The 24,981-nt window shown below is 64.3% G+C and overlaps 4 protein-coding genes across 5 annotated transcripts; 2 read left to right on the top strand and 2 right to left on the bottom strand.

Moving 5' to 3' along the window:
- Window positions 1-340: 340 nt before the first annotated feature.
- Window positions 341-7,531, top strand: CARNS1 (carnosine synthase 1). The gene is made up of 8 exons (XM_037517469.2): window positions 341-821; window positions 1,531-1,620; window positions 1,864-2,351; window positions 2,569-2,743; window positions 2,825-2,910; window positions 3,570-3,801; window positions 3,892-4,169; window positions 5,328-7,531. Exons 1-8 carry the CDS (start codon window positions 506-508, stop codon window positions 6,552-6,554), a joined length of 2,892 nt encoding a protein of 963 aa, XP_037373366.1. The 5' UTR covers window positions 341-505; the 3' UTR covers window positions 6,555-7,531.
- A 1,831-nt stretch (window positions 7,532-9,362) lies between these two features.
- On the top strand, window positions 9,363-15,286 carry RPS6KB2 (ribosomal protein S6 kinase B2). 2 transcript variants are annotated; one of them, XM_037517467.1, is made up of 15 exons: window positions 9,363-9,517; window positions 9,799-9,839; window positions 9,932-10,052; window positions 10,352-10,420; window positions 10,908-11,055; window positions 12,030-12,087; window positions 12,184-12,284; window positions 12,355-12,445; window positions 12,527-12,617; window positions 12,739-12,846; window positions 13,269-13,331; window positions 13,445-13,522; window positions 13,615-13,722; window positions 13,808-13,920; window positions 14,136-14,467. In XM_037517467.1, the coding sequence occupies exons 1-15, from the start codon at window positions 9,440-9,442 to the stop codon at window positions 14,320-14,322; spliced, it is 1,455 nt and encodes a 484-aa protein (XP_037373364.1). In that variant the 5' UTR covers window positions 9,363-9,439; the 3' UTR covers window positions 14,323-14,467. The 2 variants fall into 2 exon arrangements, with proteins under 2 accessions (XP_037373364.1, XP_037373363.1); XM_037517466.2 differs by having other exon boundaries at window positions 9,405-9,517; window positions 14,426-15,286.
- On the bottom strand, window positions 14,592-17,021 carry PTPRCAP (protein tyrosine phosphatase receptor type C associated protein). Its single transcript, XM_037517468.2, has 2 exons — window positions 16,654-17,021; window positions 14,592-15,492 (listed from the first exon to the last, which is right to left on the bottom strand). Exons 1-2 carry the CDS (start codon window positions 16,654-16,656, stop codon window positions 14,875-14,877), a joined length of 621 nt encoding a protein of 206 aa, XP_037373365.1. The 5' UTR covers window positions 16,657-17,021; the 3' UTR covers window positions 14,592-14,874.
- An 84-nt stretch (window positions 17,022-17,105) lies between these two features.
- On the bottom strand, window positions 17,106-22,102 carry CORO1B (coronin 1B). Its single transcript, XM_037517465.2, has 11 exons — window positions 22,021-22,102; window positions 21,117-21,319; window positions 20,648-20,770; window positions 20,414-20,543; window positions 20,045-20,226; window positions 19,841-19,960; window positions 19,152-19,256; window positions 18,927-19,072; window positions 18,616-18,673; window positions 17,659-17,919; window positions 17,106-17,544 (listed from the first exon to the last, which is right to left on the bottom strand). Exons 2-11 carry the CDS (start codon window positions 21,315-21,317, stop codon window positions 17,419-17,421), a joined length of 1,452 nt encoding a protein of 483 aa, XP_037373362.1. The 5' UTR covers window positions 21,318-21,319; window positions 22,021-22,102; the 3' UTR covers window positions 17,106-17,418.
- Window positions 22,103-24,981: the final 2,879 nt, after the last annotated feature.

Here is a 24,981-nt window from a genome sequence, read left to right as displayed (position 1 = left end):
CAGGTGCCTAGCACAGGGCTGGGCTCAAGACCCCTGGGGGCGGCAACAGAACAGATACACCCACAGATTTAGGTCTCAGCAGGACCCCACCTCGGTAGCTGGGTCACTGGCCCCAAGGAGAATGAGCAACCGGGGAGCGATGCTTGGTTCGTTTGTTTATTCTTCTGTCAACAAACATTAAGGGCAGCCACAGTGTGCCAGGCACTGTTTTAGCTGCCTGGGCTGCTCCAGTGAATGAAACAGGCAAACATCTTCACCCCTGTGAGTCAAAGTAGGGCAGACCTGGCACGGGGTGGGGTGGGGGCTGCAGGGGACCGTCATCCAGCCAGCTATACGCTGCCTTCTGCCTCCACCCCCAGAGCCCCCACCATTTACAAAGCACTGCCGCCTACGCGTGCCCGATGGCTGACAGGCCTTCACCCCCAGCCCACCCCGAACTCTCCTGGCTCCCGGGACGCCTGTCCAGAGCAGGAGGGGGGTAGCTTATACCCTTGGGTGACTTAACATGCCCCTTGCCCACCCTGCCCGAGACCCACCATTTCTGCCCCCTCAGCTCTCCCTGGATCCGCTGGGTCCCAAGCGGGACTGCCCCCTGGCCTCCAAGGAGGAAGAGGAGGGCCTGTGGGGAGGGGGCTCTGGCCTCCCTCCCACAGGCTACTTCCCTGGCTCCTGGTGCCACGACGTGGGCCTGGACTGCAGGGGCGCCCCGGAAGGGGCAGAGGCCCGGGCCTGGACTGTCTACTACTACAGCCTCCTGCAGAGCTGTCTGCAGCAAGCTGGCCTTCCGGAGACCCAGGACCGCAGCCAGGTGCCCCGCACAGGTGCCCGAGGGCTCCACGGAGGGGGGCCCTGTGGAGGGGGGAGGTGCCTAGCCCAGCCTGCTTCCCATCCCCATCAAGGCTGGCCCCTTCCCCCAGGCTCTGGCTGGGTCTGAAGCCAAGGATGCCAGGCCAGTCGACCTGTCCAGGCCGGTGTTGCTCCCAGGGCCATCTAGCACCAGTAAGGTCAGGGACCAAGGTCCTGTCCCCGTCCCTCCTCCGCAAGATCCACCTTGGCAATCCACGTCCTTCCATGGAGCTGAAGCTTCTAGAGAGATGTCTTGGAAGCTGCTGTGAAGGCAGCTGATCAGGAGGGCCTGAAGACTCCTCTGCTTCAGCTGTTTTATATGTCATGAGGCCACCAAAGATTTTGTGTCAGAGGGACACGGCTAGAAGACGGGAATGTCATGGCCTGGGTCCCAATGTACAGACTGGGAAACTGAGGTGCAGCAATGCCTCCCCGCGCTGCACTGGGACCAAGGGTCACAGAGAATCAGTGGCAGAGCCCAGGCCGGGCCACCCAGCCTCCAGGGCCGTAGGAGCAGCTGGAGGAGCAGGGAAGCAGCCCCTTGCCGCTCCAGCTTCCTCTCCCATAGGAAACCAGAAGCACTTGGAGACCCCAGGGTAGAGGGTGGGGATTGGAGGGATGGGGAAGGGCTCAATAGACAGCCAGGGGGCCCCCGGTGAACTGGGAAATGTTCTCTTTCCCGAGGCTGCCCTGGGGCGGAGGTGACCTTGTGCGTTCTGGGATCCCCCAGCACCTTTCTGTCTGTGCTGCTGGAGGGTGGGGTGCAGAGTCCGGGTGAGTGTGTCCCTAGGTTCCCTACCCCCTCCTACAGAAAGGTCAGTTCTGGCCTGGCCCGGCCACATCCCAAAATACCCGCTGACCCTGGCATCTGCCTGAATTTCGCTGGCCCAGCTGCCATGCTCTCAGTGGGGGTGGGTCCTGGGAGCAGCTGCCCCCACCACACAGGATGCAGGCTGGCAGTAGAGGGCAGGGACAATATGCCTTCCTGGCCAGCAGCCCTCCTCCCTCTGCCCACAGGAAACATGCTCCTTTGCCTGTCCCCTGCCTGGTTGACCAAGGTGCCAGCACCCGGGCGACCAGGGGAGGCGGCCCTGCTGGTCTCCAAGGCCGTGAGCTTCCACCCGGGGGGCCTGACGTTTCTGGATGATTTTGATCCCCCACGCTGTGCCACCTATTTCCTGGCGGGGCTGGGGCTGGGGCCTGGCTGGGGTCGAGAGGCCGCAGAGCTAGCCCGAGACCTGACCTGCCCCACCGGAGCCTCAGCCGAGCTGGCCCAGCTGCTGGAGGACCGGCTGCTGACAAGGCAACTGCTGGCCAAGCAGGGTGGTGTGGCAGTGCCAGCTACCTTGGCTTTCATCTACAAGCCGCCAGCACTGCTGCAGGGAGGGGATGCCAGCCCAGCGCTCCGGGTGGTGCAGCTGAATGGCAAAGAGGGCCAGGAGACCCTGGTGAAGGAGGAAGTGAGGGTCTTTCTGCACTCCCAGGCCCTGGGGGATGCCCTGCAGGTAACAGGCCCCTGATGCCCAGGTCTTGCTGACGCCAGCTGGAGGGGACCAATGGATGGTTACCAAGTCCCACTGGGAGGCTGTCCCCAACTTTTAGCTGTTGCCCCACCTTTCTGGCAATCCTCTGCCCTGGTTCCTCATGGGTTCCTAGGTGTATGCACCCCACCCTTCAGGTACAGGGGGTGGTGAGGACTCCCCCTACCCCTTCCTGCTGCAGGTGGCTGTGAAGCCCAGTGGCTGGCGCTGGCGGGGGCGGCAGGCATTGCGCCTGCATCCTCGGGCAGAGCTGGGCCCAGTGGTGGACACAGTGCTGACCTTGCTGGAAAAACTGGAGGAGGAGGAGAGTGTCCTGGTGGAGGCTGTGTGCCCACCTGCCCGGCTGCCCTTCCCAGGTGAGAGCCGCCTGAGCTGGCCTGGGGCGGAAGCTGGGCTCCGCCCCCTGTGCTGGGCTTAGGTCTCACCATCTCCCCCAGGCAGCCCCCCGCCAGGCCCCGAGCTGGCGGTGCGGATCTGTGCGGTAGTGTGTCGAACACAGTGCGACAGGCCCCTGCTGAGCAAGGTGGGTGCGGCCCAGGTTCAGGTAGTGACTCTGCTGCCACACCCCAGCCCGGCCTCACCGACCTGAAGAGGCCCCTGGACAGAAAGAGGACGACATCTTTGGGGGGGAGGGGATCTTGGTTGCTTCTGGAGGGATTCCTGGGCCCAATACTTTCCCTCCCTCCCCAATCCTGCTGGCACCCCTCCCGCTTCAGGAGCCTGCCTGGCGGCCTCAGAGCTGAACCCCCTTCCCAGAGAGCTCTTGCCCACAGAACGGCCAACCAAGGTCCTGAGACCCACCCAGGCCTGGAGCTCTTTAGGGGCCTCCAAGCTGGGGAGCTCAGGGAGGCTTGGGGACCCTCCTGAGTATATCGCTCTGGGCCAAGATGAGAGGTGGACCCTTCACCCTGCTCGGCGCTGGGGCACAACAGGGCGGCACCTGCTGCCAGAGTTCCGGGAGCTCTGCTGGGAGCCCTGGGGAGCAGGGCAGCCCAAGCAGTACCCCCCCCCAAGGGAGTAGGGACCAGGTGGGCAGAGCAGGGGAGAGCTGCTTGTGCCGTGTAAGTCACCGTGGGGCATGGGGCTCCCGAGTGTCGCCCCCCTGAGTCCTGGCAGGGGCAGGGGTGTGGGGCAGCTGAGGGGAGCTCCTCCCGGGCTGGTCCCGAGTCGCGCCCTGCCCAGGTGGTGTGCAGCGTGGGCCGCGGGGACCAGCCTCTGCGGCACCGGACCTCCCTGCCGCGCACGCTGGAGGCGGCCCTGGCCCAGTGCGGCCTGGGGGAGGCTGCGCAGGTGGCGGCCGTGCGAGGGCGCGTCAAGGCGGCGGCCGAGGCCGCGCTGGCCGCCGTGCTGAGCCTGGAGGCCGGTCTGAGCGCGGAGCAGCGCGGAGGGCCCCGGGCCCGCACCGACGTCGTGGGTGAGTGCGGGCGGCCCGGGCCGGGGGCGCGGGGCCGAGGCCGAGGGGGGCGCGCACTGAGCCCGCGCCCCGCGCCCCGCGCCCGGCCAGGCGTGGACTTCGCGCTGACGGCGGCCGGCCGCTCGCTGGTGCCCGTGGCCCTGGGGCTCAACTGCGGCCTGTGCCTGGAGGTGTGCGGCGCGCTCGAGGGGCTGTGGGCCGCGCCGCGCCGGGGGCCGGCCGAGGAGGCTGCGGCCGCGCCGCTCGTGGAGACGATGCTCCGGCGCTCGGCGCGCCGCCTCATGGAGGGCAAGCGGCTGCTGCTGGTCGGCGCGGGCGGCGTCAGCAAGAAGTTCGTGTGGGAGGCGGCCCGCGACTACGGGCTCCAGGTGCGCGGCCCGCGCGGCGGGCGGGGCCTGGGCGGGGGGCGGGGGGGCACCCCTGGGCGTGCGGCCCTGCGAGGCTCTGGAGCCCCGACCAAGAGGCGTGTCTGCGCCCGGCCCAGGTTGGAGGGGTGAACTTTTTAGCCCCTAACCGAATTCTGTCCAGCGCCCCGGGAGAGCACCGTGCCCCCCAGGAGAAGAGGAAGCCGGGGTCGATGGCCGGGAGGGGCCAGGCGGGCCTGCAGGGTTAGCGCCAGAACCCCGCTTGAATGCCAGGCTCGGGACCCTAAAGGGCATGCCTTTAGGTTGAATTCCTGAGCTCCAGAGGAGGGTGCTGGGGAGCAGCTGACAGACCCTGAGGCAAGTTCACAGGGGGTAGGGGGTGCTCAGGGTTCAGAATCTGCAGCCTCAGGGGCAGCCTAGACTTCTTAGCCCTACTGAACAGCTCCAGAATGGAGCCCGAATGTCTCGGCCCTTCCTGGCCCCAGCCTACCACAGGGACCTCTTCACCACCCCCCCACCCCCGCAGCACACACCCCTGTCTCCTGTCCCTGCCGGCCACACCGTGTGCCCCACTGTACCCTCCACCGAAGGTCTCCACTCCTGCTGAGTGTTACAGTGCACCCCCTCTTTAGGGGCTGCCTCTGCCCTGGGTACCAGCCGTGACTGTGTACCCCGAGCATGCAGGGAGCGCAGGGTCTCACTGGATTCCTCTGTGACACCATCCCTCACCTCCCAGCCCCCGCGTCAGAACAAGTCAGGCGAATGACAAACAAGAGCCCAAGCCCCAGGACACCAGCCCTCCTGTCTGGAGCCCCAGCCCTGGTGGTTTCCGGGCCAGAGTGAGGCTGTAGGCCTGTCACCGGCCCCCACAACTCCCTGCTCCAGGCCCTGCCCCCACGTTCACACTCTCCCTCCTGCAGCATCTTTCTTCTGACTGACCCTTATCAGCCTTCAGCTCAGGCACTGCCTCCTCTGGGAAGCCGGCCCGCCCTGGGGCTGGGTGACGTGGCCCCACTTCTGCACCTTCCAGTTATTCAGTCACCAGCAAATGTCATTCCAGCACCCAGTGGTTAACCCGGCTCTCCCGAAGGCCGAGACCACGTCCCTCTCTCCCCAGCACCCCTGCACTGACCTTATTGTGTTGTCCTCTGGTTTTCGCAGCTACACTTGGTAGAGTCGAACCCCAACCACTTTGCATCCCAGCTGGTGCAAAGCTTCATCCACTTCGACGTGACAGAGCACCGGAAGGATGAGGAGAATGCTCGGCTGCTGGCGGAGCTTGTGCGGGCCCGTGGCCTGCAGCTCGACGGCTGCTTTTCCTACTGGGACGACTGCCTGGTGCTCACCGCCTTGCTCTGCCAGGAGCTAGGGCTGCCCTGCAGCCCCCCGGCTGCCATGCGCCTGGCCAAGCAAAAGAGCCGCACTCAGTTGCACCTGCTACGCCACCACGGCCCGCCCTGGCCTGCGCCCTCCCTCCACGCCGTGCCCTGCTGCCCGCTGGAGAGTGAGGCTGATGTGGAAAGGGCTGTCCATCAGGTGCCCCTGCCGGGAGTCATGAAGCTGGAGTTCGGGGCGGGCGCGGTGGGTGTGCGGCTGGTGGAGGATGCACCGCAGTGCCTCGAGCACTTTTCCCGGATTGCCCATGACCTGCAGGGTGAGGCTGACCACCCGGGCATTGGGCTGGGCTGGGGCAATGCCATGCTGCTGATGGAGTTCGTGGAGGGCACCGAGCACGATGTGGACCTGGTGTTGTTTGGCGGGCGACTGCTGGCTGCCTTCGTCTCGGACAACGGCCCCACCCGGCTGCCCGGTTTCACTGAGACGGCAGCCTGCATGCCCACTGGGCTGGCACCGGAGCAGGAGGCACAGCTGGTGCAGGCAGCCTTCCGCTGCTGCCTGGGCTGTGGGCTGCTGGATGGGGTCTTTAATGTGGAGCTCAAGCTGACCGGGGCTGGGCCGAAGCTCATCGAGATCAACCCCCGTATGGGTGGCTTCTACCTGCGTGACTGGATCCTGGAGCTGTATGGGGTAGACCTGCTGCTGGCTGCTGCCATGGTGGCCTGCGGCCTGCAGCCGGCCCTGCCTGCCCACCCCCGCGCCCGGGGGCACCTGGTGGGTGTCATGTGCCTGGTGTCCCAGCACCTGCAGGCGCTGAGTTCCACCGCCAGCCGTGAGACCCTGCAAGCGCTTCATGACCGGGGCCTGCTGCGCCTCAATCTGCTGGAGGAGGCCCTGGTGCCTGGCGAATATGAGGAACCCTACTGCAGTGTGGCCTGTGCCGGGCCCAGCCCAGCAGAAGCCCAGCTCCGCTTGCTGGGCCTCTGCCAGGGCCTGGGCATCGACGGGCCCCACTACCCTGTGGCCCACTTCCTGTCCCACTTTAAATAGCACTGGGGCCTAGGGGCAGGGCAAAGGGCGGGAGTGGGCACAGTGGTGCCTTTCGCTCCCTGATGCTCTCCCTGCCTCTCTCCCCTTGGCCCTGCCCCAGCCCCTTCCCAGCCTGCTCCAAGGCCTCACGACTGATCCAGAGCAGCAGGGCCATTTTGACCCCTAAGTCTCCTGGACTTGTGGGCCACAGAAGAAAGTATCTGGGGTTGCTGGGCGCACTTGCCCTTCCAAACCCCACCCATCCCAGAACAGCCCCAGGACCGCAGACCCCCCCCCCCCACACACTCATCCCCTGAATTTTCAGGGAGGTGGGAGCAGGCTCCAACCCAGCCCATTCTCTCACCCCTCTGGATGTGCCTCTCTCCCTGCCATCTACAGGAGGAGAGAACATGGCTGGCCGTTGGCCTTGAACAAATCCCTACCTAACTTGAGACTAAACCCCTTGTATTCTTACTCTCATTTAACAAATTTCAGCCTAGTTCAAGAGCCCACTGGCGACTTCTGGCAGTGCCCCTCCTGCCTCATTTGACCTGAGCAGCAGAAGCAGGGGATCTGGGGTCATCGGCAGACACTGTTGCCCCATTCTGCAGACGAGGAGACTGGCTCAGAGAGGGAAAACAGCCACTTCATGGTCATATCCCAGGGGCCAGAGGGCTGAGGCACAGAGGCAAGGTCCAGGTTTCGGCTCTTGCTAAGTCTTACATGCCTGCTCAGCTTCTAGGCCCTCTCATCTCCCTGCCCTCACTCACGTGGTCCTGAGCCTTATGAACCTTCTTTCCCATGCACCACCAAGCTTCAGAGCTGCAGCCTCTGGCCCACTAACTAGCATTGGCAGAGCAGAGTCTACGTCCCAGGTTCAGGGGAGGGTGCTTTCGGAACCCTTCCTCTGAACAGCACAGGGGCTGTGGCCAGCTCCATGAGCACCCCACTCCAAATAAAGGCTTATGAACTAGTGAAATGTCTGGAGTCTGGATGGATTCTTGTGACTTGCCCCTCAGGCTCACGTGAATGGGGGTGGGGGTGGGGAAGGGAGGAGGGAGAAGTGACCAGGGGAAACCTGCAGCCCCTGGAGCTGAGGGTAAACTGCTGCGCCGCTCAGAACATGGGCTCGCCTTTGGCAGGCATCTGCAGAGGCTATCCCACCAGCACCAAACCTGTGGGTCTCCTTTGGTGAAATTCCCACCAGAGGGCCAAGTCCAGTTAAGTTCACAGCAAGCCTCCTCCTGCCAACTGGATGCACATCCAGACAGCTGCCAACAATCAGAATTCACTACCAAGGCTTGGTCAGGCCCAAATTCACTTCCCCCATCCCCGGGCCCCATTCAACAAGAACCAATGCCCATATCTAAAGTCACAGAGCAGGGGCCTCCCTGGTGGTACAAGGGGATAAGTCTCAGCACTATGAAGCTATTGGCAGCCACTGCAGTACGAGTTCTATCCCCAGCCAGGGAGGTGACCCACATGGCACAGCAAGTCTCCTGTCTTGCCCGCTGCTCCCCTCAGCAGTGTGTTTCAGCCAATCCACCTGCTCTGTTCCCCACTCTCTCTGGTGAATCCTCTCACCCCCACACCCCAGTTCTTGTTTACATAAATAAATCTTAAAAAAAATAAAGTCACAGAGCAAATTTGGTGTGTTCATTCATTCTCTTCAGGACATTTTATTAAGCACGTTATAGGGTAAATGAAGCGAATCGGGCTTTTTCACACCCCACCACCTCTAGCCTCTACAGCTACCACCTGCGGCCTTGGCCTCCTAGGTTGTGTAGATGCCTGGAGCTGAGAGGCGCATGATTATGGACACCTGGTCCCAGAGAGCAGGGCCTGTGCAGAGCGCCTTGAGGGGAGGGACAAAGGGTGGAGTCTACGAGCCAACACATACCGAGGGAGAAAGCCAGAGAGAGGTGAGAGAAGGAGTCTGCCTGCTCAGCCCCCTGTCCGGTCTCCCAGCCTGGTGTGCCTGTGTGCCTGTGTACCTGGTTTTCTGAGTCAGAGAATCCCGTGGCCGCAGTTCCCCAAGCACTAGGTCTGGCTTTGGGAGTGCAGCCTTGAACACAGTGGAGGAATCGGTTCCTGGTTTGTTGATTTGTTGCTAACAGTGATGGATATAATTTTGCACTGACATTAGAGGCCTGTAAAATCCTGAGGGCTCCAAACTCTTTATCCAGATGCCTGAATCAAAAGTGAACCTCCCTGCTGGCCTGCTTGCCCACTGCACAACTATTTTGTATCAACCAGCCAAATTGCTCAATTTTCTCAAATTGACAAAGGAGCCAACTCCAGCACCAGCCTCTATCAATGCATCCACGAGACCCACTCTTTCTGGCTCAGAATGTAGCAGCAAGACACAGGAGGGAGCTGAGCATGGGACTTTGACCTGCAGGGTCCTGGACGTGAAGTGCGTTAGGAAGACCCTGATGCAGCCACTTTCCTTTCAGAGAAGAACAGAGATGCGATCTTCCTCCTCCACTCAGCCAGCCTGACAGCGCCCGGTTCCAACAAGGGGAGGAATTCAATTTGCACGCACACACCAAGCACTGCGGAGTCTGCCGATCCAAACTCAAGCTCTCCCTAGAGCCAAGATGGGCGCATTCCAGGCCGTCCCTAGTCAATGCCGCCCGGAGGTGGCTGTGTTGGGACGACCGAGGGTCCGGCCGAGAGGATTTCAAAGTTTGGCTCCCCGACACTTTGGAACTACAACTCCCAGGAGGCCTTGCGGCGGACGCCATCTTTTCTCTCCATCGGACAAATGGGCTTGAGGGTGGGAGCGCACAGCCTCTTGCGTCATCGGCGCGCGGCGGTCGGGGGATGATAGCGTTCGAACCCGATCCTGGGCTGCCAGTCAGAGTGCCTGGTACGGGCCGAGTGGCCCGCGGGCCGGCGCCGCTATGGCGGCGGTGTTTGACCTGGACCTGGAGACGGAGGAAGGCAGCGAGGGAGAGGGCGAGCCAGATTTCAGCCCCTCGGTGAGTGGTTCCCATCACCCAGGCGCGCCTCAGACCCGGGTCTTTCTCAGATCCCGGCCTCTGTTCCAAGCTCTGACCCCGCTCCCGCCCCGACCTGTCGTCCAGACCCCCAGCTCTTCTCTGCGTCTCCCCCTGCTGTCCTCGGCCTCCCCTCCACTGCCCCCGACCCGCCGCCTGCCACCTCCCCTTCCTGACCCCCCTCCTCTCTGGGCCGAGCAGTCCTGCCTGGGGGGGAGGTATCCTGGCACCTCCCTTGGCGCTTACCCCTCGGTTTCTCACAGGACGTGTGTCCCCTTGCCGAGTGGAGGGCGGCTGGCCTGGAGTGAGTGAGGGCGCCGCTGGGGGAGGAGGGAGAGGACTGGGGAGGGGACCTGGGGGGTCTGGAGCCTGTCCCTTAACGTCTTGTATCCGTAGGGCTGGGGGACACTATGAGGAGGTGGAGCTGACGGAAAACAGTGTGAACCTGGGCCCGGAGCGCATTGGGCCTCACTGCTTTGAGCTGCTGCGTGTGCTGGGCAAAGGCGGCTATGGCAAGGTACGGCCTTCCTGCCTCGCAGGGCTGCCTCCCTGCTCACTCCCCTCCTGTCTCACCAGGCTGCTGCCGGGCTCACCCACCAATGCACTCGGGACCCATTAGACTTGTGAATCAGCAAAACTCCCGCCAGCACCCAGAGGAGGGAAGGGCATGTCCTCTCAGAATCGGACCTGAGATCTTTACAGCCCCACCCTTGGGTGGGCCTAGGCCTCTTGGTCCCCAGGACAGAGCTTCAGGGTGGGGCTGTTTGAAGATGGGATGTGGAGAGGGAAGCTGATCCTGTCTCCCCTGCCCTACAGGTGTTCCAGGTTCGAAAGGTGCAGGGCACCAACTCAGGCAAGATATATGCCATGAAAGTGCTGAGGAAGGTGAGTCAAACAGTCAGTCAACACACCCTTCCCCATGGCTGCCGTTCCCCAAGCACTAGGCCTTGCTTTGCGAGTGCAGCCGTGAACATGGCGGAGGAGATGGTCCCTGTTTTTGGTTTGCTGATTTGTTCCTAATGGTGATGGATATAATTTTGCACCAATTCCCAGCCAGGGGAAGTTTTGCCTCCCTGGGGACATTTGACTGTGTGTGCAGATGTTGTCCAGCCAAGACTAGAGGGGGTACTGCTGCCATCCAGTGGCATTCAGATGCTGCTAACCACCCTCAGTGCACAGGATAGTACCCCCGACAAAGAATTATCTGGCTCCAGATGTCACTGGTGCCGAGGTTGAGGAGCACTTGGGAAAGAATGTTACTTAGAGCAGTGGAATTATGAAGTACAGTGGAGGGAGGAGCATAGCAGAAGGTCTTGGTGGGAGGTCTGAGGTAGCCCTCGGTGCCCACTTTCTAACTGACCCCCCTTTCCAGGCCAAAATTGTGCGCAATGCCAAGGACACAGCACACACTCAGGCTGAGCGGAACATTCTTGAGTCAGTGAAGCATCCCTTCATTGTGGAACTGGCCTATGCCTTCCAGACTGGTGGCAAACTCTACCTCATCCTTGAGTGCCTCAGTGGTATGAGTGGGGGCCCAGCCAGGGTGGGGGGCTACGGCTGGGACCAACATAGGAAACACAGTGGGGGAAGAGATGGAGAACAGCTAGGGGGCCCCACATCCATCTGTCTGTCCCTTTAGTCACTTGTTCATTCACTCACTCCATTCATTCATTCATTCATTCAGCAAATGTTTTTCTAGTGCCTATTGTGTCCCTCACCTGCGTTGGGGGTGCATGGGAATGGTGGGCATTGTACAGCAGGCCCTAGGGCTGTTGGTCCATTCCCGCTGCCTTCGTGTTCCCTGCGTCGCCTGCGCGCCCTGCATTCAGTCAGGTCCAAGTTCACTTGGTTGTTCTCTACCTCGTCCTCCCTCCTCCCCACACTCTCCCTGGAGAGTGGGAGGCGCATTTGTTTCTTAACTGACTTGAGGGCCCGAGTCACCCTCTTCCTGCTCTCTCTTCCACTGGCTTTCAGGGCCTGGGTTTGACCCCACACTCCAGTCTCTAACTGCCCAGAAAAGCCTGGCTCCGCCCCACCCCCAGGAGGCACGCTTTCCCACCTGCCCCCGCCACGCACAAGCTCTGTGAGCTTCATTCCTACGCGCTCCATCTCCACATCCCGCTCCCCAGACTTCCTCTGTCTCCTCATGTTTGGCCTCCTCATTCTCCTCCGTGAGACTTCTCGGGTTCAAGTCTTGGCGCTGTTGCCTCAGTCTGGCTACTAGAGCAGCGATGTGCATGTATGTCTCCCCCTCAGACTGAGCACCTGAGGGCAATGGCTGGGTCTCTTCATCTCTGTCCCCAGCTTCACCCAGCACAGGGCCAGGCACCGAGTAGGCGTCCGTAGATGTTTGCTGAATTGAATTGAACCCCCACGGCAGCTCTGTGAGGCAGGTAGGGCGGGAAACGCCAGCCCCACTCTCCCCGAGGAGAAACCGAGACTCAGAGCAGAGGAGCCGGGGCCGCACACGGCTGCTGACGTGTTTGTGTCGCAGGCGGCGAGCTCTTCACACACCTGGAGCGAGAGGGCATCTTCCTGGAAGACACCGCCTGGTGGGTGTCACCTGCGGCCTCTCGCCTGAAGGACTCTGGGGATTCTGCCCCCTGGCCTGGCCCCATCCTGGCCTTCATCCTGTCCTGTCTCCGCAGTTTCTACCTGGCAGAGATCACACTGGCCCTGGGCCACCTCCACTCTCAAGGCATCATCTACCGGGACCTCAAGCCTGAGAACATCATGCTTAATAGCCAGGGTGCGTTGGGGAGGGGGCGGGCTGAGGAGCGCACTGGCTGGCCAGGCCCTGACCACCCCTCCATCTTCAGGCCATATCAAGTTGACTGACTTCGGACTCTGCAAGGAGTCCATTCACGAGGGCGCCGTCACCCACACCTTCTGTGGCACCATTGAGTACATGTAAGTGACGGCCGCTGGCCTGGGGCTCAGAAGGACAGGCAGGGAGGGCCCGGCCTGACTGCCGGTCCCCCCGGCCCCCAGGGCCCCTGAGATTCTGGTGCGCAGTGGCCACAACAGGGCAGTGGACTGGTGGAGCCTGGGAGCCCTGATGTATGACATGCTCACTGGATCGGCAAGTCCCACGTCCCGGGACGGGAGTGGGGGGGACTGCGGGTTGAGGCGGGAGATCCCCTTGGGCAGGTGAGAGCTGGTGGGAAGCCCATAAGTCCCCCCTCACCCTCGGCCTTCTCCAGCCTCCCTTCACTGCAGAGAACCGGAAGAAAACCATGGACAAGATCATCAAAGGGAAGCTGGCACTGCCCCCCTACCTCACCCCAGATGCCCGTGACCTCATCAAAAAGGTGGGTTCCCTCCTGCCTGTACTCCTGCCCCCCATCTCTCCTCTCGGGGGCTGTGGGGAGCTAGAGCCACCCTTCCTGTGCAGTGAGCCTGTGGGGTGGAGGAGCAACAGCTTTGGGGTTCACAGAGCTGAGCGTCTGTTCTGATGCAGACCCACTGCCCCCGCCCTAAAACAGCTCACCCCCATCACGAGCTGGCTGCTCTTCCATCAAAATAGACTGGGGGGGGGGCACACTGCCAGTGGGGAGGCGCCCTTCCAGACATGGAGTTGGAAGTGCCCTGGCACCTTGGTAAGCTCCAGGGGGGAGGGTCAAGCCAAACCTTGAAAGTCTGAGTCAGTAGGTGAAGGCCACACTCCAGAGGCAGCCCCCCACCAGCCTCTGGGACGTAGGCATGGTCCTCACCCTCCGCCCTCATCCTACAGTTTCTGAAACGAAACCCCAGCCAACGGATGGGGGGTGGCCCAGGGGATGCCGCCGATGTGCAGGTGCGTCTGGGGCCACCACAAGGGTTGGGTTGAGGCCCCCAGGGTGCAGGGCCAGAGGGCAGACTGCCTCTTGGAGGGTGAACTGTGGACCTTTTGGGTTATGCCACCCGCAGAGGCACCCCTTTTTCCGGCACGTTAATTGGGACGACCTCCTGGCCCGTCGTGTGGACCCCCCGTTCAGGCCCTGTCTGGTGAGTGGGGGTCTCCTGGGCACGGGGGCAGTGGGGGCGGCCCCTGTCCTGGGCACCCCCTGACCCTCCCCACCCCCTGCGTCCACCCACAGCAGTCAGAGGAAGACGTGAGCCAGTTTGATGCCCGCTTCACCCGGCAGACGCCAGTGGACAGTCCCGACGACACGGCCCTGAGTGAGAGCGCCAACCAGGCCTTCCTGGTGAGGCTCCGGGGCCTGGGGGTCGCTGGCGGGGCTGGCACGGGGGAGGAGGGCACTGAGTTCGCTTGGCCGCCTCTGCCCCCAGGGCTTCACGTATGTGGCGCCCTCCGTCCTGGACAGCATCAAGGAGGGCTTCTCTTTCCAGCCCAAGCTGCGCTCCCCGAGGCGTCTCAACAGCAGCCCGCGGACCCCCATCAGGTACTGCAGGGGCAGGTCTCTGGGGGCCCGCGCACACTCCCAGCTTGCCTAGCGTGGGCCCCTTTCTCTGCCACGGGGGCCTCTTGTGGGGAAGCTGCTTGGAAGGGCACTGGTGGGCCTCACATCCTGTGCCCCTGCGGAGGGGAAGTCAGCCCCTGCTTCCCCCCAGCCCCCGGCCCGTGCAGTAGCTGACTCCACCTCGGTTTCCCCTGCAGTCCCCTGAAGTTCTCACCCTTCGAGGGGTTCCGGCCCAGCCCCGGCCCACCGGAGCCCATGGAGCCCACTCTACCTTTGCCACCGCCGCCACCACCGCTACCCCCCTCGAGCACTGCCCCCCTCCCCATCCGTCCCCCCTCAGGAACCAAGAAGTCCAAGAGGGGCCGGGGGCGCTCCGGGCACTAGGACTGGGGAGCACGAGGTGACTGTTGAGACTCCGCCCCGTGAGGGCAGTGGACCTGGGGGTGTCTGGGGAACAGGAACGAGTGTGAGTGTGTTTTCCCATCAGAGTGGCTGCGCCCCTGAATCGTGGCTCGGAGGGCTGCAGGCTCCGGCTGCCAGTGGGGGTCCTGCGGCCCACTGTCCCCCGGTCAGGCCTGCCCTTGGAGAATTAAAGGATTGAATCATGGTGCTGACCTGGCTCTTCCCAAGGACCTGAGGTGGGCGTGGGGGGCTCGCGCCAGGAGCCGCTGCGCAGGGCTGGGCGGGGTCACCACAGGACAGCAAGACCACTAGCTGGAGGGTTTATTTCCGATGGCCGCCCGATGGCTCCAGGGACAGGTGGGCTGGCTGGGGGCGGTGGGGCTGTCCAGGTGTGGGGAAGGATCTAGTGGTAAAGTGACAGTCTGAGCACTCCAGGTGGGGGTGATGGGCCCTGGGGTGCTTGTGTCATGTCATGGCCGCAAAGAGGCCCAGGCGGTGACAGGGGTGTGACCCCAGGTCTGGGGTCTGTGACCCCTAAAGTGCTGTGACATGGAGTTCCTGGCCCCCCGCTACCCCCGCACTGTCGTCCCAGGCTGCGCTGCCGGCAAATGCGTGCAGGTCGCTCAGCAGGGCCTCGGCACTGCCTCTCGAGCCCTCGGGCCCCTGCGCGCCAAGGCCCAGGCTCTCTTCAGCAGCCGCCTCGTGCGCTTCCTCAGCTGACTCTGTAAGCTCCACCCTCGGGCTGGGCCCGTCTTTGTACGGCTGCTCCTCCTCCCCGCCTTCGGCCTCCTTCAGGCCACCATCCAGGTTGTAGTCTTCCAGGTCCTCATCTTCCTGACATTCGGGGTCCTGGTCTGGTGGGTCCAGCTCAGCCCGAGCCTGGAGCCACCGGCCTGGCGGGCTGGCCCAGAACAGGCGGCAGGTGCGGCCCCACAGTGCGGCGCCCAGGCGGGCCGGGTGGTAGTAGCCCCCCGAGTCTCGGCTGAGGCGGCGCCAGGCCAGCACCAGGCCAGCGACCAGCAGCAGGAGGAGCAGCAACAGGAGCACGACAGTGACCAAGCTGGAGTGCCCGCTGTCCTTGGCACTGCCACCTGAGCCCAGGACCCCGGGCAGGGTCAGCAGAGTCCCGAGCCCCAGGACGCAGGGCAGGTCCTGTGGGGAAACGGGCGGGGGTGTCACCTGGGCTGGGGCCCTCGGGTGCCTCTGGGGCATTATGGGGACAGTGAAACTGTAAAGCCCACGTCCTCGCTGACTCCACAAGGCCCTGCCCTGAGATCTGCCAACACTCGACTCCCCCTTCTTCCTACGGTACCTGAGAAGCTGCTAGAAGCAGCTCCTGCCAAGCCCTGTGTTGTGACTTTTGTCTGGGCAGCCTAGCCCCTGAGAGCCACGGGGTTTCCTGTGAGGTGTGAGGTGCCCTGATCTGGACACCGTCCTGCATGCATGCTGTGGCCCCGCCGCCCAGCCCTCGGTGCCAGAGTCTGCTTCCCTCTCCTGCCCTCCTTGCTCGGTAGGTAACTTCATGATGCTTGTGGGTCTCGTCTCCCCATGGGAATAAGCGGCGACAGGACGGGGATCATTTTGGCCCAAGCACCTAAGTCATTCTGGCAACAGCAGGTACTCCACAGAGCTGGCTGGCCGGGTCAAGGCTGCCCACCTGGGGTGGGGGAGTGGGAGGGAGACTGGCATTGGAGCTGGAGCTCTGGACCAGCCGAAGCAGCAGTTCAACCTCCACTTGGCCAGGTCCCAGGATGGGGGTCCCCGAGACCCTCTTCCCGCCCAGGGACAGGCCCAGCTGCAGTGTTTCCGTTTAACTCCTGTCCCTGGGGGCCCTCAGGCGGCCCTGGCCGGGGCCCAGGGCTGGGGCTGGCGGCGGGTGCAGCTGCCAGAGGAAGCCTGCGGTTGGAACAGCAGGTGGGGGCGGGGGAGTGCTGAGGTTCAAGCGAGCCTCCCCCACTCCAGCCTGTCTGCCCAGATTCTCGCACTCAAGTAGGGTCGCGCCTCGGGCCCACTCACAGAGGAGCAGGTGGGAGAGGTCTATTTGGCTTTCTGTTGGGGCCCCTGCCTAGAGCAGGGTGCTGGGGTCACACCCTGAGTTCCAGGAGGCCAAGCTCTGATGTGAGGGGAGACAAAGGCCTGGGCTCTGCCTCGTGCTCCCCTCTGCCTGACTAGCTTCCCTCTGCTCCTGGGCCTGGCTGGCAGCGGGGGTGGGGGGGGTGGGGGGGTGTGGAGTTCTTCCTTAGCTCCCAGGACCCAGACATTCCAGCTCCGAGCTGTCGCCCCCGCCCCAAGGACCCAGCAGGCTCGTCTCACCATTGGTCTGCCGGCTGCTCAGTGCTGGGCGCCCACCTCCGACTCTGGCTGTGTTGAGCGAGAAGTGAGCTGGCGCGCTCACTGCGCTAGGGGTGACCCGAGGCTTCCGCTTCCTGCCCACAAAACCCCTCCCAGCCTTCTCCGCCGGGACCCTGGTGGGAGCCTTGGGCCTCAGGACCACCCTGTGCTACACAGACCCTCCCGTTTCATGGGGTCAGGACGGGCTTCGGCCTGTGACCACGCCCCGAGGAGGACAAAGGGCACGCAGCTCCAGCTGACCCTGCAGGTGTCCCCAGGGCTTCTGCCTGTCTCCGCCTGGCCGACATCAGGGAAGCCAAGGCGGGGGATGCTCCTGGCCCAGGCCCTCCTCCCATCGACACCCCGCCGGTCCCGTCGGGTCCCCAGGTCTGCCTTTCCTGGCCCCGTCTCTGCAGCAGCAGGACGAAACTAGCTTTTACAAAGAGGATTTTATTTGGAATGAAAATATAGAGCCCGTCTCGGCCCTCTCCCCGGGGAGAGCAGGGCCTGGGCGGGTGGGGGTGGTCCCTCAGAGTACAAGCTTGCCTTGCTTCAAGAACCTTCACAGTAACTGCCAAAGCCAGCTCCAGCCTGGGCGCCTGGAGGGTCAGGGTTCGGACGGGCCCGAGTCCGCCCCACAGGCCCTCGGCAGGGGTAGCCAGCCGGTGGTGTGACGCTGCAGAGGCTGAGCAACAGTGGGGTCGAGCAGGAGGTGAGGGGGCAGTGGTGTCGGAGGGGTCTGTGGTCCTATGCGTCCCCGTTCTCCATGCGGCCCAGCTGCTCCTCCAAGCGGCTGAGGCGCTCCCCCTGCTCCTTGACTAGGGCTCGCAGGGCCCGCAGCTCCTGCATCACCTCCTCCAGCTTCCCGGCCTCCTGTGGTACAGCAGGGGGGTCAAGGCCTGGCGCCCACGGCCCCGAGACGGGCAGTATGTGTTCAGGCACACCCGCAGACCGGGGCAATACCCCACCCCACCAGGGGTCACGTACCCCAGCTCCTCCAGAGAGGCTCCCGCTGAGGGCACCGGAGGAGGCCCCTGGGCGGGCAGAGCCAGCGGTCAGGGCGGGCCGGCTGTCGGACAATACGTTGCGCCGGCTGACCTTCAGGTCCCGCTGCTTGGTGGGCACGTAGGCCACCCGCAGGGAGATGAGCATGGGGTCAGCATCACGGCCGCTCACCCACTCCTCTGCCTCCAGGGCCGCCTCGGGCCCCGCCGTGTCGGGGTACAGATCTTCCTGGAAGAGGTCCGACTGGGCAGGGGAAGGGGGAGAGCAAGATCAGTGGGGTCCTCTCGCCTAGACCCTGGATGGCCACATCATCCAGGCCTCTGGGCTTGCTTGCCATCACTCCATCCACCCGTGACCTGGCCCGGAGTGACCTTTCTAAAGGTCGGGTCTGCCCTTCCACTTCCTCTGAGCACCACCGACAGCTCCCCTGAAACCTTCCCCAAGCTTCCCCAGCAGGGGCCGGCGTGTGGCTTTGTGGGCTGCTGGAAGCCACATCCGTGCCTCTGGACTGCAAGCCTCAGGTAGACACTGCCAGCCTCTGCTCCTGGGCCGTGCCTGGCGTGCTGAGTGGTGTGTGCTGTGAGGGCAGCCCAGGCGCTGGGCTGGGCATCCAGGCCAAGCCGTGCAAGGTCTTATCCCCTTCCTCCCAAGTGCCTCCACTGCAGCTAGACTCCCGGATCTCCCAGCCTAGTGTCTATCCAGAGAGGGTCCCCGCCCCAGGCCTGCTGCCCATCCTGCCTCCTACAGGAAGACTGCCAGGGCTGCCAGACATGTCTCCTCAGCTCACCCTGGGTCTCATCCCTGCTTATTCCCTGTCCGGCACAGCCCAACACCTGGTGGGCAAAAGGGCCTGCTGGCCTCTGTCCAGCCTTCTGACCACTCCTACATGGGGCCGGCCTGCTGCAGAGGGCCCGGGTGGTGGGGACCAGGCGGCCTCACCTTCCTTGGCACGGTCATGACAATGGGCTCGCACTTGCGCTCATGCAGTTTGTAGAACCTGGGGGAGCCACAGGTAGAACCCCCACATCAGCTCTCCTGATGGCCTCCTTCCAGTCCTCACCCTGGCCCCTCTCGCAGACTGGCTGCCTCCCACAGGCTGACCCCTGACCACTTCCCCCTCCTCCCAGGCAGCTTCCTGCTCCAGGGCAGCCTCCTAAGATCTGACCTCTCACCCTAGATGCCCAGGGCAGGCCCACGACTACCGGCACCACCCCAGGCCGACCCCCCTCCCTATATCCTGCCCCTCTTACCGGGCGATCTCGCACTTGTTGACCTCCAGGCCTCTCTTGGGCATGCTGCCCATGCCCCTCTGGGGCTCTTTGCTGCTGAACGTGTTCAGGAAGTGGATGTAGGGGGACTCATCTGTGATCTCAAAGTACCGGATGCTGGAGTCGCCCTGCGGGGTGGGCAGGGGCAGGGGTCAGCTGCAGGCACCCCTCTTCCCTGCCCCCCAGCCCTGCCCCAGCCTGCCCCACCTTGCCGCAGACGTAGACCACACTGGTGTCGGCGTCGTAGAAGGGCAGCAGGGCCCCGTTGCTGGAGTCCAGCTCCTGCAGGGCCATGGGCTCTTCGAGATTTTCCTGGTACGCAGGAGGGGTGCGGTCAGGCCTGGCAGAGCCTCCCTTTCCCGTGTCCCAACCCCACAGCAGAACCTGCCCTGGCCAGCCTCGCCTGCTTGCTGGTGCTGCCCCCTCCCACGCCAGGTGGCTTCTCCCCCACCTCTAGGCCTTTGCAGACCCTGCCGGGCTCTCTGGACCCCCTCCACCCTAGGAGGTCTATTCCAGGCCTGTAGACTCTTCCCAGGCCACCGAGCAAGTGCTGAGAAAGGGCCCCCCATAAGGGAGCCAGGGTGGCAGGCAGCGGCAGCCCCCGTCGCAGAGGGGCCCCAGAGCGCTTCAGGGGAAGGGCTGGGAGGCTCCCAGAGGACAGGGCTCGGGAGGGCAGCCAGGCGGGCCTAGGCAGGCAAAGGAGGCAGCAGGGGCCGGCCAGGGAGGGAGGCAGTGGGCAGCCAGAGCGCGGGGGGGGGGGTGGGCGGTGGGGCACTGGTAGGATTCCAGAGCCACGAGAGCCTCTGCGGCAGGCTGAGAACCCGGAGCCCCAGCCTCCAGGGACACCCCTGCCCTCCTCATCCCGGGTGGGACCCACGTCTCGAGCCGCCCCTCACCGGGTCCCAGAGCGCCAGCTGCCGCTCGCTCATGCGGCTGAAGCCCGTGGTGAACACCTTGCCGTCCGCCAGGAAGATGGCCCGCATGGGCCGGGCCCCCTCGTGAGCCTTCTCCCGCTCCTGTGGGGAGACGGGGTGTCAGGGCAGCGCCCCCGGAGGCCCCCGGCCTGTCCACCGTCCTCTTCACCCTCCGCGGCCACGTACCGCCACCAGGACCCCGCGGCGGGGGTCGACGATGCGCACGCTCTTGTCCTTGCAGGCGGAGCAGAAGAGGCTGCCGTTGCGGTTCCAGCTGACGTTGTAGATGAGGTCGGGGTGCAGGCTGTCCAGGCGGTACAGCTCCTCCGCCGTGCCCACGTTCCAGATGAGTACCATGTTGTCACAGCCTGCGGGCGGGGACCACCGGCTCAGGCGCGGCGGGGGCACCAGCTCACTGATGGCCCCCAGGACCAGCCCCAGCCCCTCGACCTCTGTGGGCCTCAGCGCTCCCCTCTGGCAGATGGCCTGGGAGAGGCAGCGGAGAGGGTCCAGAGCTGTGCATGGAGGTGGGGGGCGGGGGGCTGCAGCCCGGACCTGCGCTGAGTAGCACGTTGCGGGCGGTGGGGTGCCAGGTGACGATGCCCACTCGTTTGGTGTGGCCCTCCAGCACGACTACCGGCTCCGTCAGCGGGGAGGTCAGCCCGTTCTCCGGGATCTGCCACACCTGGGGGAGGGGTGGAGCCACGCTGAGGCCCCTGCTCCGCCCCGCGGGCAGCAGCCGGGAGCTGCACCTGCGCCCGCCCCGCCCGGCCACAGCCCCGGCCTCACCATGACCGTGCAGTCCTCTGAGCCGCTGGCGATGACCTCGTCGTTGTGGGGACACCAGTCGATGTCCAGGACGGGTCCCGTGTGGCCACACACCGTCGGGTAGGCCTTGTCGACTCGGCCCGTCTGCGGACACGGAGGGCAGTCAAAGAGAAGGCCCGGGCTCTGTCCCCCCCGCAGCCTCCGTCTTCCCCTCTGCGGAGTGGGGATGATGGGCCTGGCTGTGCCCTTCGCTCTGCCTCTCCCTGGCACCTCTCTTCCTCCTTGGCATTATCAGGGGAGCAGGAAATGCTTGTTGTCTCTGACCGTAACTCTGGGCAATAAAGTACTTAACCATCTGATCTGTGCTGACAGCGCAGGAGCGGGAAGTCTGGATGATGACACCCGTCCAGAAGGTGGGGACGCGCGAGATAAGGGATGAGGTGAGCGACAGGTTGGGCCAAACTGGCCCCCCAGCCCCGCAGGAGCCCACCTTGCTCAGGGGGAGCACCAGGAAGGCGCCCCCGCCGCTGGCCTCCACGATCACCGCCAGGAACTTGGGGTTGACCGCGCAGAAGGTGCTGTCCCAGGTGACACGGGACACTCGAATGTCCTCGTAGCATTGGTCGTTCTTGACTGGCTGCCCGAACACATGCCGGAACTTGCTCTGCCGCACCACTTTGCGGCCCGACATGTCTGCGCAGCGGAGAGGCCTGGGTCAGCCCCCGCCCACTCAGGCAACCCCCCGTCCGCCCCGGGCCTGCAGCCCGGCTCTCCTCTTCCCAGTTGCAGAATGGGGTCACAGGGCAGATCCGGGCTGTCCACCCCGGTCAGCGAGCGCTGGGAAGGGGAAATGCACTGGGCTCCGGCTGACACCGGAGTCCTGAGGGGCTTCACAGGACCCTGCCTGGGCCCTCCTGGGAAGTGAAACCAGAGCAAGCTGAGTCCCGCGGTGGCTCCCAGGCGGTTCCCAGGCAGTCCCCGCAGGGTCCCTTCTGCCCAGCGGCTGCAGGCTGGGTGATGGCGACGACCAGAGAGAGGACCCGCGCGGTCATCTGCGCCAGGCCCTAGCTCTGGCCCCCTGGGATGCTCTCGCCCCGCAGGCATGTGTAGGGGCTGGAAGGCGGCCCAGGCCGGCCCAGGGGTCCTGGCAGCACCGAGCCGGGCTCGGGAGCTCCCAGAACGGCCTTGGAGCGGGACCAGATGAACCGGGAGCCCGACTTCGAGGGGCCCCGGCCCAAGAGGGGAGAGGCCGAGCGGCCAAGGGGAGCTGGAGCTGAGGGTGAGCCCAGCGGAGGAGAAGCCCCTCGGGCTTGCGCCCCCCGCCCCGGTCCCAGACCCCCGAGGCTCCGCCCGCGGCCCGCCCAGCTCCCCGCCCGCGGCCCGGCCCCGCTCACCGGAGCACCGGGGCTGCGGCTCCGGCCTCGGGCAGCTCCGGATCCCAGGCTCTGGGAAGCAGGAAGCGGGAATCAGGAAGTGACAGAGGAGCCGGGGCGGGGCGGGCCGCGGGCCCGCGGGGGGCGGGGCGGGCGGGGGGCCGCGGGGGGCGGGGCGGGGCGGGGGGCGGGGCGGGGCCGCGGGGGTCCCGGGGGCGGGGCGGGGCGGGGCGGGGCCGCGGGGGGTCCCGGGGGGCGGGGGTCCCGGGCGGCCCGGCGTGGGCCCCAGCGCCTCCCTGCTCCGCGGCTCTTCGCGGCATCCTCAGGAGGCGCCGGGCTTGGGTGGTTATTTCGTCACTTAAAAGAGGCTCGTGGCTCGTGGACGGGGCGCCTGCCCCACGGCGAGTGCTTTGCGGAGGGGGGCGCCTTGGGGGGCTCTGGCAGCGCGCGCTGGGGTGGGGATCCGAAGGGCGGCGCTTTCGGTTAACAACTATGAAAAGTTGGTGTTTCAAGGCGCCAGCGGGAGACCCCAGCCCCCCCTCCCGGTCTGAGGCGCACTCCTGGGTCCTACCGGGCCTCTTTCTTGAAAAACCAGAAACGGGCCGAGCCCCACAGATCCTTCGCTCCCGCCTCTCTCTCCTGACCCTCACCAGGCCTGGCTGTCGGGCGCACGGCCCCCCTCACTGTGACCTCAGCTCCCCCCATCTCCATCCCCCCCTGGGAGCTCGGGTGGCCCTCGGGCACCGGCCACTTCCATCCCTTCCCTGAGCATCTGCTGCCCTGGGTGATGCTTGCGTGAGGGGCCTGAAAGCGGGGTGGAGGGTGGAGGGGGAGCCAGCGGGAGCGTCGCCCCGGGGCTGCAGGGACCTCCACCTGGGCCCAGGCTCCTCCAGCTCTCACTTCTCACCCTGCTGGGGAAACAGCTGAGAGGACAGGTGCCCCCGTGCCCCTGCGGGAGGTGGTTCCCTCTGTTTTGCACCAATGTCCTTGCTTTTCTCCTGCGCTGTAAACCTAGGGGTCTGCTGACCCTCCCAGCAGGCCTGGGATCTGAGCAGCTGGGAAGGGGGCATGAGGCGTCCGCTGTGCCCTCCAGGAGGGATCAGGGATCTGTCAAAGCCCAGACCAGATCCTCTGCCCAGTCCTCCCGTCGCCCCTCATCACCACACCTGAAGTGAATCGGTGGCCGGTCCTGCGCACCTGCTGCTGACCCTCCCGGCCCCGAAACCCACCGGCTTCCTTCCTGCCCCAGCCCCTCGGTCGGGAAGCTCTTCCTCCGGGTCTTGAAAAGGCTGCATCCCTTTCTCCCTCCATGCCCAGACGTCGGTGCCGCGTGCCCGGGACCCTCCCTGGCTAGCCCCATCACCCAGTCGCTCTCCTGTGTCCTTCTTAATCACCGCTGGTGTTACATCATGTAATTATTTGTGTGGTTGCCGTGGGTTCTGCCTCCCCAGCTAGGATGTCAGCTAATGGAGGGTGGCGCTTTGTCTTGGTCCCCACTGTGCCCCCAGCACCCCAAACAAGACCGAGCTCGCAGCTTGTGTTCCTCCCACGTGTGTTGAAGGAATGGTCAGACGCTCTGAACGTACAATTGAAAAAAAATGTTCATATTCACAAATCTCGAATCAATGCCTGGCGCCTCTGAGCGAGAGCAGGGGTGCTCCTCACCCGGAAGGGGCGAGTCTCCCCGGGCAGCAGGGGCTGAGCTCTGGGCACAGGGTGAAGGGGCTGGGACTGTCTCGGTGTGAACAGTTCCTCCAGCACAGGGCCTCCTCTGTGGCCGCAGGGGACTCCTGGGCCACAAGCCCACGTGGCGCCGTCTTTCTCCAGATTGGAATGACCCAGGTGGGTGAGTTTCCTGGGGCCGTGGACATGGGGCTGGCTGGCCCTCCAGAGGCGGGGCTTGGGGTGCACCCCAGCTTAGTAGACAGGTGTCTGGCCCTGAGCTGTCCTACTTGTTTAAAGCTTTGAGGCTCTGGCCTGAGAGAAGGTGGGGGTACGGTGAAGTGCCACAGGGGCCATAAGTCTGGACCTTGCCTTCAGGGAGCCCCCAGTGGGGTGAGGGAGTGTGAAAGCGTTTCTTGAAGAGGAAGAAGCTGGGTGGCAGCAGGGATGATCCCTGGTGGGCAGGATGCCTACCTGGGGGTCAGTGCTGGCTCCAGCCTGTTTGAGGCTGGGGTGTGGCCTGCTGTAGGCTGACTGTTGGTGATCCCCCACCCCTTGCCAGGATCCATGCACTTCACAGTGACAACAGGCCTAAGAAGTGGCACCATTATGTTTCCCGTGATACAACTGACGAAACTGAGCCTCAAAGAGGTCAAGAACCCTCCTGAAGGCCGCACAGCCGGTGAGTAGTAGAGCCAGGACCCAAACAACCCCTTGGGGAGGGGTTGCCCCCTCACACACCCCCGACTCCAAAATGCTGGGCTGGCTGAAAGGCCCTTGGCAAGGGTAATTCACTCAGTAAATGAATGAATTCAACAAACTCGTGCTTGTCCAGAGACCTCTCTCTACCTGCCTCGGTTGCCCACAGTGCCCACGAAAGTCACTGTCACAGCTACTGGGAGGGGCCGCCGCTGGCTAAGTCACAGTGCAGAGCTAATGGGGAAGGATGGGGGTCGGTGAAGTGGGGAAAGAGAACTGGACTTGGGGATGCTGGGGTCAGGAGAAAGCTGGAGGGAGGCCAGGAGAAGGTGCTGGAGGGGAAGGGAAGTGGGTGCAGATTGAAAATAGGCCTTCAGCACTTCCTCTTTTTTCTCGAAGTGCCTGCAGCTTGAGAGGGGGGAGGTTGACTACCCCAGAGATTCCTGCAACCTGGTGGGGGTGGCGTCTGCCCTTTGGGGAGGGTCTGCCCTTTCTGGAGCTGCTGGGCCCCAGAACCCTCTTGGACTTCCTCCCAGCCCTGAACCCTTTCACGGAGCTGACCTTGACCTGCCAGCTGCCCCAGCACAGAGGCAGCCCTGCATGCTCTCAGGCCACCTGGGT

Source organism: Talpa occidentalis, unplaced genomic scaffold (assembly GCF_014898055.3).
Source record: "Talpa occidentalis isolate TD23 unplaced genomic scaffold, MPIMG_talOcc4v2.1 talOcc4.17, whole genome shotgun sequence".
Taxonomy (NCBI): Eukaryota; Metazoa; Chordata; class Mammalia; order Eulipotyphla; family Talpidae; genus Talpa; species Talpa occidentalis.
Note: the sequence above shows the minus strand (reverse complement) of the source record. Positions and strands in the feature narration are given on the sequence as shown.

What these genes read in the sequence shown, in the direction of transcription:
- CORO1B (XM_037517465.2), bottom strand. Translation starts at nt 21,317, where the DNA reads ATGTCGGGCCGCAAAGTGGTGCGGCAGAGCAAGTTCCGGCATGTGTTC. An exon ending in GCCGCGGGGTCCTGGTGGCG is followed by an intron (nt 19,961 to 20,044) that starts GTACGTGGCCGC and finishes GTCTCCCCACAG; the next exon opens with GAGCGGGAGAAGGCTCACGA. An exon ending in TGGTCTACGTCTGCGGCAAG is followed by an intron (nt 19,073 to 19,151) that starts GTGGGGCAGGCT and finishes CCCACCCCGCAG; the next exon opens with GGCGACTCCAGCATCCGGTA.
- CARNS1 (XM_037517469.2), top strand. Translation starts at nt 506, where the DNA reads ATGCCCCTTGCCCACCCTGCCCGAGACCCACCATTTCTGCCCCCTCAG. An exon ending in GGGTGGGGTGCAGAGTCCGG is followed by an intron (nt 1,621 to 1,863) that starts GTGAGTGTGTCC and finishes CTCTGCCCACAG; the next exon opens with GAAACATGCTCCTTTGCCTG. An exon ending in GGCCCGCACCGACGTCGTGG is followed by an intron (nt 3,802 to 3,891) that starts GTGAGTGCGGGC and finishes GCGCCCGGCCAG; the next exon opens with GCGTGGACTTCGCGCTGACG.
- RPS6KB2 (XM_037517467.1), top strand. Translation starts at nt 9,440, where the DNA reads ATGGCGGCGGTGTTTGACCTGGACCTGGAGACGGAGGAAGGCAGCGAG. An exon ending in TGTGGCACCATTGAGTACAT is followed by an intron (nt 12,446 to 12,526) that starts GTAAGTGACGGC and finishes CCCGGCCCCCAG; the next exon opens with GGCCCCTGAGATTCTGGTGC. An exon ending in CCCGTGACCTCATCAAAAAG is followed by an intron (nt 12,847 to 13,268) that starts GTGGGTTCCCTC and finishes CTCATCCTACAG; the next exon opens with TTTCTGAAACGAAACCCCAG.